The sequence below is a fragment of the Neopsephotus bourkii genome, unplaced genomic scaffold (genome assembly GCF_033783945.1).
Source record: "Neopsephotus bourkii isolate Nb327-2 ecotype Australia unplaced genomic scaffold, CSIRO-AGI_Nbou_v1 NB_1060, whole genome shotgun sequence".
NCBI classification, from domain to species: Eukaryota; Metazoa; Chordata; class Aves; order Psittaciformes; family Psittacidae; genus Neopsephotus; species Neopsephotus bourkii.
The window spans coordinates 2,281,680-2,298,342 of record NW_026901548.1 but is presented as its reverse complement, the minus strand read 5'-3'; the positions used below and the strand labels follow the sequence as shown (position 1 = coordinate 2,298,342).

Below are 16,663 nucleotides of genomic sequence, written 5' to 3'. Positions count from 1 at the left end.
TACTTGGTAAATGTATGTCTTGGGCAGAAAACGTGGGAGGAGAAGGATGTTTTCTCCTGTGAAGAACAAAACTGTGGTCTCAGCCACTGTCTACAAGTGTCAAAGGTGCCCAGTGTTGTACTTGGATGCTCAGAGGCACTGGTAAATAAAATGCTTACACTTTGATGCTTTGATGCTCTCACTTAAAAGTATGTGGCTGACTATGACAAAGGATGTATTCCTGGCCAAAAGCCTTTGGTCCACAGAGGATCTGGTGGTTCTTTGGTGAACTTGGATCCCTTGAAGTGCGGATGTCTTCCTGCAGGAATCGTGGGATGCTGCTCCATGTGGCAGTCACCTGATGGATGATGCTCAGAAGCCAAGACTTTATGAGCAGAATGACCTTAAAAAGCTCATTATTAAGTTTTTGATGCTGGTGGCAGTGAGGACAGGGAAGGAGACTGGTGCTCACTGGGATTTCTTGCTCAGATTTGTCTGGTTTTCCTACAAGCACATTTAAATACAAGCAGGAAAGCAAAACATCTCCGAAGCACTTTGGGCTGCAAAGGTCTGCAAAGCTCCTCTTCTCCCCCAGAATATACCGGTGCTTTTCAGACTGGGAGCGCATCAAACTGGGCATTGCTGAGCCTATTTGCAGCTTGACTGTGCCCTGGAAGCAGGTATTTTGCAGAGAAGCTGCTGTGGCTGTTGCTGCCTTTCACTGAGCACTGGGTTGTTTGGTGGGTGGCTTGTTTGGGGTTATTTTGCTGTAAAGAAAGGAACAGAAAAGGCCCTTTGGGTCATGCATCTTTCCAGGGCCCTTTGTTTGCTCTTAGCTGCTGGGGGAGTGAGCAGTTAATATCCTTGAAAGATCCCACCTTGGCATTGGAGATGCTCAAGGTCTGTTTACATGGGGAGGAGGTGATGGAGAGCACCCTAGGGAGACACGCCTGCTCCAAGCAGCTATGTGTGTGTTCTTGGTGCAGAGTAGCTGTTGCTTCAGGGATTGCTCTGCCTGTGTGCAGCTACAATAGAGTAAAATAGCAAATTCCCGATGCAATAAAACCCTTTGCTTTGGGAAATGCTCCGTTTCAGACTGTTCTGAAACTACATGATGTGAATACGCAAAGAGAGGAGCTCCTTGGGTTGCTTTCCAGCAGTGGACACCCATAACACTGCTGGGAAGATGTTGCTCTACCACAGGAGAAGGGCAGTTGTGCCTGAAAGGGCTGCAGTGATTTCAACTCCATTCCCTGGAGGTTTGTGATTTGTTTTTCTTTGTTTGGATCTTCTCTTCTATTTACACTGCCGTGATTCTCCCTTTCAACGAGGTTACGCAGGATGAGTAATGACGTCCTTGGAGCGGCCTTGACAGAGGAACAGTTTGGTTATCCAATGCATGTGAAAGCAGCTCACTGCTGCCAAGCGAGGAGTGTTTCGCAAGAGTCAATTCTCCTGTTCCAGCGAGCATTTTGTCCTTGAATTATTCTGCCTTTCTTATTCCCTCCCCCCCTTTGAAGGACTACTGTGTACATGGGGTAGGTTTTGGCCTCTAGAACCCTCATAATATTGCATTCTGCATCCTTGTATCTTCTCCATCTGGAAGCACAATTATGATCCCCTGGTTTTCACCAGCTTTGCTTTTGCAGCATCATAGGGGCTGGTTTGTAGAGGGCATCAGCTCAGCAGCTGGCGTTACGTCCTTCAGTGTCTGAAGGATGAACTGGCCTCCTTGTGGTGGATGGGAATCAGTAAACAAGAGGAAAGGGAAAAGCCCATAAGGACACTGGAGCTTTGCATCTTTCCTGCCCCAGCTCTGCAGCAAGAGGGCTCTAACTCAGAGCAGCCCATCAAGGATCAGAGCACTGCTGCTCCAGAGGTGCTTGAGTGTTTCATTCCTGTCCTGGCAATTGTTCCCAATGGAATAGCTTCAGAATAAGTGCATGTAAACCAAAACAATAATCCTGGGTTTTAGTAGTAGTATTTACTGAAAATCAGTTTTCTTTTCTGTTCTTTTACCCACCCCATCAAGAGCTGTGCATTTTATGCAGTGTTCTGAAACATGGTGAAAAAAACCCTATAGGGGAAATAGCGTTTTCTCAACCAGTTTCTCTTCAGGCTTCTTGTGATTATGGTCTGTGTGTTATTGTGGGTGAGGATACGAGTATGCGTGTGTGTATATACAGATGTATGTACATATATAGTCTTTATAGAGTTCTGCAGGCTCTTGATAGGCATAGAGTGCTCTTGCTACATGTCTTATCTCTACCAAACATGCCTCTAAAGTGGCATCTTGCTTGTGATTACAAAGGAAATAAAGGATGTAATAAATGACTTTGTCTTCTCCCGTAGCTGGGGGATGGAAGGGTGGCAGCCTCCCTGTTGCAGTTGCTGCTGGCTGTGTCTGATTGCATTTTGACAGTGGACCGTGAAATAAAGGATGGAAAAAAGCTAAAATCCCTAAAAATAGCAGGCAGCTGCCTGTGGGCTGCTTGCTTCAGGTAAAATCCATGTGTGGGATTGTGGGAATGAGTCTTCCAGGAAAAGAGAGTGAAATATTGGATATAGACATCAGTATTGGAGGGAGGCCTGGCAAACGCAAGGCCAGGAGCTGGTTCTGCCTGAACCCTTTGGGTTATGATTTTAGTTACCAGGAAGGTCTGAAGATACCTGTTTAGGGTTATATTGGCTGGTACTAGCCTCAGCATTGATTATAACAAGTTATTAACTCTTCAGCCAACAAATGACATTTGAGACCCTACTATTTGTAAACCCTACAATAACGGATAATCTGTTGTTATCTGATAGATTTTTAGGGTGTTTCAAGCCTCTCATGCTGTGTGAAACTGTTGTCCACGTAACTGCTTCACAAAGAACAGAAGGACTTGAGGCTCCTCATAAAGCAAGGCTGCAGTGATTGCTGCCTTTGTAAAATAGACTGGCCCAGGGCAAAACTGAACTGAACTGAGTAATCTGAAACCAGAAACGTGCTGGAGTCACAGGGATGTTCCATTGGTGTCTCTGAGCCTGCTGCATGCACTGGGCACTTCCCAGGGTTAGTATTTAGGAACAGTCATGACTACAGGGCAAAAGTTTGGCTCCCGGATAGATCTCCTGCCAAGCTGGGTTGGCTTTGGCTTGAACACAGCAGAGCTCTGTGCCTTGTGGCTTGCTCAGTTGTAAAGGTTCTTTTAAAAGCCAAAGCCATGCTCACCTGAGTAACCTTCACCCCTATGTACCTTTCCATCACGGTCACAGGCTTGCCAGAGCATCAAGGTTTTCAGGACAGGACGGTGTTTGCTTTGGTAAACTCTGTCCCAGTCTATCCCAGTTTGAAGCAGAAAATGTCAGGACTGTTGGATTAGTGGTAGATGGATTAGTAGGTGGTGCATGGGATCTGCCTGGTGCATGCAGAAGAAATGAGAGCTCCCATTGCTGCTCCCACCTTGAGCTCTGTCTAAGACTTTGTCCTGGGGACACCTACGTTCCTGTTTTCATGGTGATGGGAAAGGAGACCTAGATGCAGAATTGTGCCAAGATGACAAATACATGTCTACTATTTAATTTCCCTGTATTTTGGCTCTTCTTCACCAGCTTCAGTTAGCTACCATGTATATTGTAGAGGCTCATTAAGAACAAAAAGACATGTATGTTCCAGACTAAGACCTGCATAGCGATAAGAGACAAGGGGATGATGGAGGGGCTCCTAAGACTGATGCAGTCTTTCAAAGCCAGGAGGTTTGGTTGAATTTATAAGTCACTGGGTGCTGGCCAGAAGTCCCAAATGGTTAGAGGCTTGGCTGTTAGACCCAAATTCCTCTGTATCACCACCTCTGCTCAATGTTCTTCTCTAGGCTTCGCCTTCATGATGGGAAGCTCATAAAGGACCGACGTTACCACCTCCGAACGTACCCAAACTGCTTCGTGGCAAAGGAGCTCACGGACTGGCTCATAGACCACAAGGAAGCACCGGACCGAGAGACGGGCATCCGCCTCATGCAGAAGCTGATGGACCATTACATCATCCATCACGGTGTGTGGGCTTCTGATGTATCTGATCATGTATCATGTGATGCTGTGTATCTGATCACCATATCTGTCCATTGGGATATGGAGGCATGGGCAGGTCATATTCATAACCCTTCTATTGGGTGAGGGCTGCTGAAGAGGCTGGGAGATGATGGGCAGGCAGGAGGCTGTATGGGGTTGGATCTGCCCCAGGAAAAGGGGCTTGGGCTCTTCACCAGTGAAATGGGCAGAAGTGGAAGCTGAGTTATAACACATGCTTTAAATCTGCAGGGAAATCAGTTTCTTTTCACCATGAGAGTCCAATGGTGCTCAGTTTCCCGTCCATGCTAAGGTGGGACAAGCAAGGGTATGGAATCCACATCACTCGAAGGAGAAAGTAATCTGGTGCCTGTAAACCTGGGGCTGAAGCAATCCTATAGGAATGCCTCACTTGGGATTTAAGTGTGTGATGCCATTTTTTCCTTTTCAAGATTGGTTGGAACTTTTGGCAGTTTTGGATTAACTCGGGCCATGTGCTGTGGTGTGTGCTTGTCACTGAGCTGCGGAGTGATTCCCAGGTCCAGCCCTTGCTCCTGATACAACAGGAAACAAGGGCTTCAGATTGGCAAAGAGCTGCTGCTCTCCGTGTGATTGTCAGGCTTAATCAGGAACAAAAGTCGTGGATAACCAAACAGGGCTGGGACAGCACTGCCCTCACTGGGAAGGGTTAGAGCTGAGCTTTGGGATACGAGCCTGGATTAGGTGGTAGTTGCAGAGGATGCAGCTGGGGAGACAGAGGCAGATGACAACCAGACCAAATGCAGCCTCTTCTCTAGAAATAGCTGCCTCTGACCACTGCAATGCAGACACTCTGTTACCATCTGCTGCTTGCTGAGGTTAATGCCCTTTACATTAAACTGCTTTGGATAAAAATAAAGGGCTGCTGTGCTTTATCACGAAAGCACAAAGCCGAAGCAGGGAGCTCTCAGTTAACCATTAACACCCAAACCTGATTATTTCTCCATCTCTCCAGCCCACAGTTTCCAACCAATCCATTAGTTAATTAAAGCTGTGCAGACTCGGTGCCAGTGCTGCTTTGATTGCTTATCGCAGACACATCCCTCCTGCTTCAGTGATAAGCCCTGGCAGGACACAGAAGTTGACTTTCCAGCTTGCCTTGTGACCCGTTGTTTTTGTTAGTCCTGGGAAGGCAGGGCTGCTGGTTACCTGCAGCATTAAGTGCTCTGCAATGGGCTGTCTAAACTGTTTGCCCTCTTCTTTGCTGGGATCCGGGAGATGGTAATCATCTCATGAGGATCATTGTGCTGCCTCTGAAAGGTTATATCTCTTATTACATACTGGAAGCACATAGAAATCACTCTTCAAATAACAAAAGCACTTTGGTTTCCTATGAGCACTGTCCCTCAAGGTTTTTGCTCTCAATTCCCAATTGCAATCACACCTGAATCACACTTTTGCAGTTAAGAACATGCAAACTTCCACCTTTTAAAACAACCTCTTCTCCCTGCTCTGAACTCCTTTCAGTCTGCGACGAGCACTCGGACTACAAGGATGCGAAGCTGCTGTACCGCTTCCGCAAGGATGACGGGACCTTCCCTCTCACGAAGGATGTGAAGGTGTTCCTGAGAGGACAGACTCTTTATGAGAAGTATGTGAGCCCTTCCCCTGCAACACAACTCCGAGCAGTGAGCGCTGGGAATGCACTGTGCTGGCTGGGCTTGCTGATGATGCTCTGTGGATGGGAGCCACAGCTACAGCTGGCTTTTCCTTCCTTCTCTGTACCCCATGCCATAGCATTGGGAAATGCTGTTTCCTGAGCATTGTCACAGCTACAGGACAGCCAGCTTCTTGGGGCTGGGACAGGAGCCGTGCTCTAAACTCAGGGATGCTTTAGAGAGCTCCAACCCAGTCCTGGGTTCTGATGCAGGGAAGGACTAGGGTCCAGTCTGCGGTTTGCTGGGATGGGTATGTCCAGTGGCCATTCCCAGTGCTCCTGGGAATGCTTGCTTTGTGTGGATTGTTTCTGGTGGATTTTGCTCTCTCCCTGCCCCTCTGCAGAAGTGCATCCCTTGTGCTTTGCTTCGCTCTGCAGCTGCAGCGCGGGACTGGGGAACCCGAGCATCCAGCGCATCCCACGGCTGAGCCCGCTGCGCCCTCTTGTGGACACACTGGAGTTAGCACTCCCATGCGCTGCAAACTGAGCGTGTGCTCGCTGGAACACACCTCCTCCAGCGATCCGGATTGCCTGCCTTTCGCTGCGCGCATTCAGCCGCTTGCTTTGCTTCCCTGCGGTCTTTAGCTGAGGGTCGCAGCCGAGCTGGTTCAGCTGAAGCTGTTTCTTCTGTTGGTATGAAGGTTTACACTGCAGCTCTGCACTTCTCCCTCGCTCCCCACTGCTCCCAGCCAGCGATGTTTTGGCTGTAATGCTTTGCCTGCTTCCCTTGGCCTTGCTTCATCTGCCTGCAGCTCCCCTATGGGGTGACAAGGGCTAAAGAGCATCACGGGAGCCTTGTCCCACCTCTGTGCCAGGCTGGTGAGTGTGGAAGAGTCATTCCTGAAGGTGAGAGAGGAGAACTCGGTGAAGTACCAGAGGACTTTCCTGGGCTGCGAGATGATCGACTGGCTGGTCCAGGAGGGAGAAGCAGAGAATCGAAAGGAAGCGGTGGAGCTGGGACGGGTGCTGCTGGAGCATGGGATCATCCAGCATGGTGAGCTTCATGGGCCGGAGCCGGGATGGCAAGCAAGAGATGAGCGTATTTGTCAGAGCTGTTCTAGAAACAAATCCCCATTCATGTCATGCAACAAGTGCTGGTCAAGTGCCCACTTAGGGATGGCAATGGGGCCTTTTAGTTCTATGTTTGGAGCTGGTGACCTTTGAAATCGGAGCAATCTTCCACCACCCACAAAGGCTTTAAGTTGAAATCTGAGCTATTGCACTTCACTCCTTCAAAGCTGCCGGCTGCAGGGCTGGGATCCATCCCTGGGTTTGGAGGGCTGGGTTGTGAGGATGGATATGATCTGGATGGATATAATATGGATGGTATCCCCAGCTCCATTTGCTGGGGATCATATCCATCTGCAGGAATTAACCTTTCCATTTAGAAGGCAGGGAGTGCTCGGGATATCTTGGGACAGGGGCATGTGAAGGGCTGTGACTCAACGGTGCACCCCTGGGAGGTGGCATCTCTTGGGGCCGTGGCCCTGCTGTTCCTGCAGGTAGCATCCTCAAACAGGCAGGAAACTTGCACACAGAGGCATTAAAAGCAATTCACTGGAGTCCCTTGGTGTATTTACTGTGTGTGTTTCGCAGCCCCTCAGCCTCTCCCTCTTCCCCTGTTCTCTCCTAGTCTCCAATAGGCATCACTTCTTTGACAGTGACCTCCTCTACCAGTTCTGGATCAACTTTCGGCGGCGACGCCGTCTCACGGAGTTACTCAATGAGAACTCTTCTCGTGCCCTCTCTGAGAGCCCAGACAGCCCCTTCTGCCTTCGCAAGCTCAACCCGGAGCCCGGCAACACCAGCTTTCTCTCTGGTAACTGGGATGTGTTTGCAGAGGGGTGCGAAGGCAAGGGTTGCATTAGAGCATCCCAGAGCTGAGGGGCAGCGTGGTCCTCCAGGCATCCCATGGGGTGACCACCCATTGCAATGGTTTGTAGTGGATGTTATGATTGGGGCAGTCTCCATCGCAGCTCCCCATCCTAGGAAAAGAACTTACCCTTCTTGATCTTTGAAGCTAGGTCTATGCTTTCTAAGCCCAGATGCCGCCTTCAGAGTGTGCCCATATTTCAGATGTGGGTCAGACTCATGGGGGAAGTTTGTTGTTTGAATCCATTCTGTTCCTTCCTTGGGTCATTGTTATTTCTGCCTCTTTCAGTCCAGACCAACAAGGAGATCAAGATTGTCTCAGCGGTTCGAAGGAGCAGCATCACTTCCCTTGCAGGAAACTCCAACCCCTACTTCAGCACTACTCCGATGCTGGTGTTCCCTCCCGTGGCTGAGTGCAACCCCAAATCAGGTCTGGGCTCCTGCACTGCCCTATCCTATTCCTTCATGGCACAGGCTAGCTTGAGCATCGGGTCCAAATGCAGTCACTGTTGGCATGGTGACTTGCAAGAGGAGAGGTTCAGCCTCGCCTCTGAGGCTGGATGTGGAAAGTTGTGCGAGTGTTTTGGATCACATTGAGATAGATGCAAAGGTTTTGTGTGCAGTCACAATGGCTGGTTCTAACATCTGTTCTCCAGCCCGTGGTAACCCCCGGGCTGCTTGTTATGCACTTTATTGTATGAAACCCTTGATTGTGATAGGATCTGTCACCTTCTGCTCTAGTGCTAAAGAGACCCGTCACCAACGAAGAGCTCCTGTCCCCGGGGGCCCCCTACATCAAGAAAACACTGACTGTAAGTGACCCTTGCGAATGGTATTGCTAATGCAGCAGCACTGAGCTCAGTGCTGGCTCTTTGATAGCTTTCTGTCTGCTGCTCTGACCTCTGTGTGCTGAAACTCTGATTGCACGTCACATCATCACAGCGTCCTTGGTGAGCCTCAGTGGGTTGGTGTCTTCAGATAGTCCTGTGGGTACAAACACGTGCAGCCCCTGCTTTAGCTTAATGTATATCGAAGGGGGGAAATGGGAAAGAGAATGTTTCCTGGACAGAAAACCTCCCGTTTGTGTTTCATTCAGTTCCATGCAAACTGTAGCATTGACAAGTCTTGTGAGAGCTGGGACTTCGACACATCCTCTGGGTCACCCAGCTTGATGCACAGCTTTAATGTTCCTGCTGCAGTTCAGGTGTGTTGACGTGGTCCATCAGCATCTGATGGAGCAGCACTGATCGGGGAGCATCCGAAGGCCACTCCTGCCTTTCTTATGATGGGCTTTTTTCATGGACAAAATAAACACATTGCAGAATGTCCAGGATGCTGCCCACAGCCTGAGCCTGGGGCTTCTGCTTCTCTACTGGTTTCTAAAGCTGTAGGACCAGTTAAGGCAGGGCTGGTGGGTGCTGGGTGTGGATGTAACAGGACAGTTTCTGCCCTGCAGATCCTCTTGTGTTTGTTTGGTTTCATGCAGAATTCCTCAGCCCTTTCCTGCCTGCTTTTGACAAGGGGAATATCCCAGTGTCCAGGGTAGGAAGTGTGCAGGCTGCCTTGCCATAGTGGTTTGACACAAGTAGGGTTACAGAGGAGCTGTGGATCAGGTTCCCACATTAACTGTGCTGCAGGAATTGATGGGAAGGAGCAAGAAAAGTAAAGCTGGTGATTCGTGTGGCATGCATGAGGACGTGCTGCCCGTTCTCCTCCTGAATGCTCTTGCCCTGCCCTTCAACTCTGCCAGCCTGGGCCTTTCACGGCTCATTTCCTTCTGCTTAGCTGTGCAGTTGCTGTTATTTATTTATATGGGTGATGTGCAAAGTCCTTGGGGAATTCCTTTTCTCTTTTAGTCCCATCAGATGGCCATGGCATTACAGGAAACAGGCTACTTCCACCCTGGAGATGCTGCCCTGTGCCAAGGAAAAGGCACCTCGTGCACGCTGTGGAAATGTTCTCAATGTGCTCTTGGTACATGCCTCGCACTTCAGCTTCACGCTGCCTGTGCTTCACTCTTCTGCACTTGCTGGCAGGGAATGTTAATCAGAAAGCTTTGCAGAGAGCAATTAATCTATGGTTCTGCATTTCACTGGGTGCACAGCCCTTTCTCTCCCTCCCATGACAGGTTAGGACCATGAGCAGAGCTCTCCATCCCACTAGGAACTGTTGTGTCTCCTCTTTTCAGCCTACTCCTTGTTTTTTAAACCCCTTTTCTTCTGCTTGTAGATTGTGGGGGATGCAGTGGGCTGGGGGTTCGTGGTCCGAGGAGGAAGACCTTGCCACATCCAGGCAGTGGACCCAGGAGGACCCGCTGCAGCTGCGGGGATGAAGGTACTCGCTACTCATGGTGCTTGAGCAGGAGGCAGGACTTAAGCCATGTTGGAGCCTTTTGGGCTGAACACAAACACGTCCTCTGTGATAATCCCACCTCATGCAGTGGAGGCGAGTCCGACTGAGTCTGCACGTGGAGCTCTGGCAGTGCTGTGAGAGGCGGAGGGGAGGATGCTCTCTGCAGGCAAAGGGCCCTGTCTGTGGTTGCTCAGTGCTGGATGTGCCTGTGGGCAGCTGAAGCTGAAAACGCCCTGTCAAAACTAAGCTGTCCCTGTGGTAGGCTTTGGGGCTGCTAAAAACAAAGCAGAGGATTCCCAGTTCAGCTCCAGTAGCTGCACATAACCCCAGCGAAGCAGAAGGAGCAGAGCTTTATCCCCAGTCACCTGCTGTCCCAGCAGAGATGTAGTGTTTTGTGTTGCTCTGCTATCAAGGATGTAGTTCTTCATGGAGCTGTTTTCCATGCTCAATAACCTGAAGCTGATGCCTTGCTTTGATTCATTAAATAACTTCCAGTACTTCCAACCCAGGTGAAATGAACTAAGGTCTTGAAGCTCACTTTAGACCCAGGCACGTTTAGGGTTTTGTGTGTTGAGTTTTAAGCATGAATGAAAGAAGTGTTGAGCATCACAGTTCCCTATAAAACCCCCAACAGTGTAGGAGTAATTTCTACAAGCTGATGTAAGCCTGAAGTCACTCGGCTATTTGGAATAATGGGATTCTTCAGAGGCAGAGTGTGACTCCTTGTTTGCTTCAGGCAGGATTGGAAGGGGGAGGATGAATTTACTTCATTTACTCAAGAGCCCAGTTAATTTCACCTTACCTAATCTCATTTGCTCCCAAATTGCTCGATGTTAATATTGTGCCTTATTTCCATCTGTGAAGTGAGCCCCTGCTCATAAATGAGTCTCTTTCTCTGCTAGCTCACAACCTAAATCCCTTTGGCCCTTCTTTTATGATATAGTGCTCGTAGCACAGTGATTATTAGTGTGGCTTATGGAGTGGGAACGCTTTAGGGTTTACAGATGTTTATAGCAAGTTATTTGTGTTGCAGCCTCTGGCTGTAGCCAGTCACAGGCAGGAGGTGCCATGAAGACATCAGATGAAAGCAACCAGCCCTTCCTCTCCTTGCAGGTGTGCCAGTTTGTGTTCTCAGTGAATGGGATGTACGTGCTGCATCTGGACTATCCAACCATCAGCAGCCTCATCATGACAGGACCACGAACTCTCGTGATGGAAGTCATGGAAGCCATTGAATGAGCAAAGGAGTCTTTTGTCCCACCACTGGAAGGGCAGGAGGCTCCAGTGAGCAAGGAGGGACTGTGGGGAGGGACCATGCACTGTGAAATGTCAGCCAGGCACTTGAATGTATTTGCAAATAAACTCATTCTAATGGACAAGTCTCAGCTTTTGATGTTGAAATATTCGGCTTTACCTGGTCCTGGTGTCTTTTTCATGCCAATGGGAGCAGGCAGCACATCATGAAACCAAGCCTGAGAGCAAGCCATTCACCCAACCAAGCTGCCAGGCGGGTGGCACAAGCTGGGGAGCAGCAAGGAGCTTGGTATCAAGTAAGTGAGTATGCCTGAGCTGCCCTGAGCTGGCTGTGCAGTCTACCAAGAGCACAAAGTGCTTTCCAGATGGCCCCATAAGCTGTACCTGTGACTCTGTCAGGCAAATAGGGAAATGACTCCTTTAATGTATGCTTCCTTGTAAAGGCATTTGAGGGCTTAAGTCTCTTGGCTTAGCCATGCTCACAGTCAGCACTGATTGCTCTTCCCAGCTGGTTCTTGGAAAGGTGGGACTTTGATTGTGCTTTTTGTGCCCCCATTCCCTAATGATGCTCAAGTTCATTAACCAGCTTCACCTCAGCAGGTATCCCAAACGTCACAGGCTGCTACCAACCGAGTGACGGGGAAGGAGAGATCCTAACCAGTGTCTGCCCAAGAGGAAATGTGTCATGGACTGGGTTTGACTCTGGGAGGGAACAGAAATGAGTGAAAGCCACCAAAATCCAGCGCTCCTGGTCCCTGCTGCTCCCAGGATGGCTGCACTTGCAAGCAATGAAGGATGTTCTTATGCAGACTACCCTGAAAGTGAACTAAACAGAGAATAACAGGTAACAACATGGTAAAGTGAGCTGAACACGGAATAACAAGTAATAACAAGAAACTAGGGTGGCGTCTTGCTTTCCAGTTCACAGAGCATCCTGCTTCCAATCAGCCTGCAACGCTGTACATGCAGCAGGATGATTTCCAGCACTGCTGCTTGGGGCAGGTCCCTCAGTACAGCTCTTCTGGCCACCAACCAACTCTTAAAGCCATAAAAGTCCCAAATCATTAAAAAAAAAAAAGCAATTTTGATTTATGTTCAAGCAGGAGCTGACTTCCTTGGAAAACCGGGTGTCAGATGCGGATTCAGGATTGCATTACTGCTGGCTGCCTGCTTTTCCATGGCATAAAGGGATATGTGCTCCCCCAGCAACCATGCAAAGGTGATTGATGGGACTACTTGGAGCACATGGTCCAAGTGAGATGCTTGCACTGATTATCCACTGGGGTCCTTCCAGCCCCAAAGCGAAACCAGACAGTGCTTTAAGCCTGTTATTACACACACAGTTATTTCCAGCCTTTCAGTCACAAGGTGAAGGAGCATCCATCTGCCTTTAAGCTCTGTCCTATGCTGCAGCTCAGGGAGGATTTGGGTGTCTGTGATGGTTTAACCCAGAGTGTTGGGCTTGAGCTAAGTCAAAGCCATGAGACTATACAAAGAAGAGATTCAGAGCAGCCCAAGGAGAAGGACTTGGGGATGTTGGTCAATGAAGAAATGAACATGAACCGGCTTTGCTCGCAGCCTAGAAACCAACCGTATCCTGGGCTGCATCCAAAGGAGCGTGACCAGCAGGTCGAAGGAGCTGATCCTGCCCCTCTACTCTGCTCATGTAAGACTTCACCTGGAGTATTGTGTGCAGTTCTGGTGTCCTCAACATAAAAAGGACATGGAACTGCTGGAACAAGTCCAGAGGAGGCCACGAGGATGATCAGGGGCTGGAGCAGCTCCTGTATGAAGATCGGCTGAGAAAGTTGGGGCTGTTGAGCCTGGAGAAGGCTGCATGGAGACCTCATAGCAGCCTTCCAGTATCTGAAGTGGGCCTACAAGGATGCTGGGGATGGACTCTTCATTAGGGACTCTAGTGATAGGACAAGTTGTATTGGGTTAAAACTTAAACGGGAAATTTAGATTGGATCTAAGGAGGAAATTCTTTCCTGTTAGGGTAGTGAGGCACTGGAATGGGTTGCCCAGGGAGGTTGTGAATGCTCCATCCCTGGCAGTGTTCAAGGCCAGGTTGGAAGAAGCCTTGGGTGCCATGGTTTAGTGTGAGGTGTCCCTGCCCATGGCAGTGGGGTTGGAACTGGATGATTTTAAGGTCCTTTCCAGCCTTAACTATTCTATGGTTCTATAGCATAGTATGGGCACCTTGGGAAAGGTAAGCTGGAACACAACCACCTGAATATAAGCACTGGCAACAGCCCCAGAATTCTCTGATGCAGAGTGTGAATTTTAGCTCTGGATCTGAATTCCTTGGAAGGAAAGTGTTCTCCTTGATCTGTTCTATTTCCTTCTCACCTCCTCTTAGCTTCAGAGCAAACTGTAGCAAATCTCAGCACCTCCTCAAACAGAGTAGGAATCACAGCAGAGGTAATCTGTGACATTCACACAACAGCCCCCTCTGCACTCGGTGCCAACTGCTCCCATGTTTTGTTTTTAGTAAGGCCTAAGTGTTTCCTTTCGCTGGTATTGTTTAGTCTGTGCCTTGCGATGCTTTTAAACACTGAATTCTAAACCTAAACTGCAGCAAATACCAAATGTTTGCTTATTGTGCAAAATACTTGGAATCTATAATGGATTTTTTTCCATCTAATTTGATACTTTCAAAGGTCCTTGTGCTTCCCATTGAACGGCGACTGCGGGGTTCTTGCAGCTTGCTCTGTTGCAATAGGAAACTGATGCTGACCCAGAGATGCAGCTGGAAATCTGGCCTCTGTTATGAGAAATTCCTCTGCCACTTGTTCCCTTCCTGGCAACGAGGATGAAATCTGCCTGAAAAGGTTTTGGCATGGAGCTGGGCGCTCTCAAAAGCACTCTTAGGGCTGGGGACCACACGCTGGGAGCGCTCAGGGCTGTATCCCACAGCCCCATCGAGCTCCAGTTCATGAATCAGCCTCTGGCCTTGCAAACCTTACAGATGTGCTCATTTTCCTCCAACAAATGCAATTTGCCTTCGGTGCAAAGGCCGGGCCCTCCAATGCCTGATGGGATGTGGATGGGGGCCGGGCTGACTTCATCCCTGGGAGCCTGACAGTGGGAGGGAGCCAGGACTTGTTGCTGCGCCCTAGGAACTCTGCCTGCAGCTTCCTAAGTGTGTGTTTAGTGTTAGTCCTGAAAGCTCCCCACCGCTTTCCATAGCAGCAGCGCTTCGCTTTATCCAGCCGCACATAGGGGCCAACAGCGCTCTCTGCTGCGTGGTGAGAGGGAGGTGGGGGCATCCCTCTCCCCCTGCTCTCCCTCCCCTTCCCTACCCCTCCTGACGGCTGGGAATTGCAATCTCTCATCGCGCCGAGCAGCAGACGAGGCGCCAGGGCTGCTTCTCCCAGGGCTTCAGAATGTAGCTGGATCCGTCGCGCTTCCCGGCTCACTCCAGGGAAAAGCTGCTCCATTGAGGTCTGTGGCTCATTCATTCCCCTTTGGGGCTCGGTTTGCAGGGATGCCCAGGAGGGATGTGCTGGTTTGGGGCATCGCCAGAACAGCGGTTGGGAACTTGGAGCTTGGGGCAGTGCAGGCGATGCTGCACGGGGTGGCAGGGCTCAAGCTCTTATGGTGAAGTAGCTTCAAGACTCATGCCCAGCGTAGGTCAGGTCTAGATATTGCCAGGGCTGCTTTAGCGATGCTTTTGGGCTGATTTCTGCGGGAAATGCACTTTGCTCGTTGGTTTGTTTGGGGTTTTCCTCTTCTATTTTGTGGTTAATGGTATAAAACCTGCAGGAAACTACTGCCGGAGAGGATGGTACCAAGGAAGGGTTTGTAGCTATGGCCATTGTCTGGGGTGGGTTTCCCACCTGGAGGTGTGCTGTGGGTCTGCATCAAGCTGATGTTGCTGTCTGGGCTCTGGGGAGCTGCAAAGGCTCAGCCTGGAAGTGAAACTTGTGCCTAAGTTCTGTGCAGAGACAGGGATGGCCTCTGGGGTGAGGAGATGTCCCCACACTGTGGCTGTGGAGGGTGGGAATCATTCCCAGTGCCCCCAGATCCCCACTTGAGTTGTGCTCGTTTAAACATGGGATTTTTTTGCATAGTTTTCTGTTTTCTTTAATTAGAATGACTACTTTTAAAGTTTCCTGTACGAATAAAGGGGATCTCTGACTGCTTTAACCTCCAAATCCCCCTTGCACACACAGCTGGGGCAAAGTGGGAAGTGGTGTGTCCCATCCCATGTCCCCCCCTCAATTTTCCAGCTCATGGAATTACTCACCACATGCTTCATGTGTTCCCATCTCCAAATTCCTTTCCTAGGTGAGTAATGGGAGAGGGGCATCAGTGTGCCCATTGGTACCACTGTGGTCACCTTGGTTCCACGCTCCACAGCCCAGCCTGGCTGAATGGTGGCACCAGTGAGGGTAGAGATAGATGGGAAAGGACCACAGAGACCCAGAGTAGGGGCTTGGATCTCCCAGAGGTGACCTGTGGAGGGGAAGGTCTGCAGAGCCAGGATGAGGGAGCTCCTCCACCTTTTCATACAGGTGCATCTGTAATTCCCACTTTATGGGTAGGAAAAGGGAAGTTGGAGAAGAGGCAAAATAGCGATGGGTTTGCCTTTGAGATGGGAAGAAGAGATAAATCCCTGCTCCTTGCTTTAGTCACAGCAGAGGCCTACACCCTGGGCAATTACTGGATGCAATGCAGGTTAATGATGAACTCCTCCTCATAGACACATCAGGATGGAAGCTCCTGGATGAACCAGGTGCAGTGCAGGCTGGAGAAGCCCACGTGTTTATTTCACTGGACTTCAGATCCATACAACCCTGGCTAACATGAAAAGCTCATGCACAATCCAGTGCTTTTGCCAGAGTTTGGCACCCCATTAACCTGCAGAGCCATGGGGAAGTTGTGGGGAAATCAGGAGCAGTTTTTGGCATTGCCGAATGAAATGAACGAACTTTGGATTCAAGGAGTTCTCCAAAAATGCAGGCTTCTTGCTGTCATTTGGCACGTGTCCCTCTGCAGGCAGGGGAGGCTTTGCTCTCATTGAGGTGACAGTCCCATTCTGGAACCCACCTGTAAAAGGTTTGCTGTTTATTATAAGCAATGACTTCATTCATTAACTGGGAAAGAAAAGCAAGTGTTTCCCGTGGCTAAGGGCTTCAGTTACACTGCAGTTGTTCTGTATAACCTGATCTTCTATCAAGAAGACTAGCACAGACTGAGCGGGGTGGTTACCACCTCCCTGTTACAACTTGTGCATTTTCCATTCATTCTTACAGCAGTTCAGGACTGATTTGAACCCCAGGAGATCACGGCTGGGTCACTCACATGCGTGTGTAGTTTTCCTTGCAATAGCTAAAAAGCTGACGTGTTTGAAGGGAAATAGGCATTTGCCAGAAGCCTCTAAATACCTGTCCATCAAAGCGAACAGAAGTGAAATGTCGCTGCAGATGGTGATGGAGGGAGCTGGTGTATGGTCTG

At 49.6% G+C, this 16,663-nt stretch overlaps 2 protein-coding genes across 6 annotated transcripts in view; both read left to right on the top strand.

Annotated features, from left to right (window-relative positions):
* LOC133216660 (DEP domain-containing mTOR-interacting protein-like) overlaps positions 1–11,332 on the top strand; it is a 51,555-nt gene extending 40,223 nt beyond the window's left edge. For 2 of the 4 annotated variants that reach the window (XM_061361572.1, XM_061361569.1), the window contains 8 exons: positions 3,834–4,012; positions 5,533–5,656; positions 6,538–6,716; positions 7,356–7,541; positions 7,884–8,024; positions 8,336–8,406; positions 9,824–9,928; positions 11,060–11,332. In XM_061361572.1, coding sequence (XP_061217556.1) covers positions 3,834–4,012; positions 5,533–5,656; positions 6,538–6,716; positions 7,356–7,541; positions 7,884–8,024; positions 8,336–8,406; positions 9,824–9,928; positions 11,060–11,185 — 1,111 coding nt within the window. In that variant the 3' untranslated portion in view covers positions 11,186–11,332. Of the gene's footprint in view, positions 1–3,833; positions 4,013–5,532; positions 5,657–6,537; positions 6,717–7,355; positions 7,542–7,883; positions 8,025–8,335; positions 8,407–9,823; positions 9,929–10,979 lie in introns of all 4 variants that reach the window. The other 2 variants (XM_061361570.1, XM_061361571.1) reach the window with 2 other exon arrangements.
* A 431-nt stretch (positions 11,333–11,763) lies between these two features.
* COL20A1 (collagen type XX alpha 1 chain) overlaps positions 11,764–16,663 on the top strand; it is a 49,871-nt gene continuing 44,971 nt past the window's right edge. The window contains exon 1 of one of the 2 annotated variants that reach the window (XM_061361521.1): positions 11,764–12,044. The gene's annotated coding sequence lies outside the window, so the exon portion shown is untranslated. Of the gene's footprint in view, positions 12,045–14,409; positions 14,648–16,663 lie in introns of those variants that run through there. The other variant, XM_061361520.1, reaches the window with a different exon arrangement.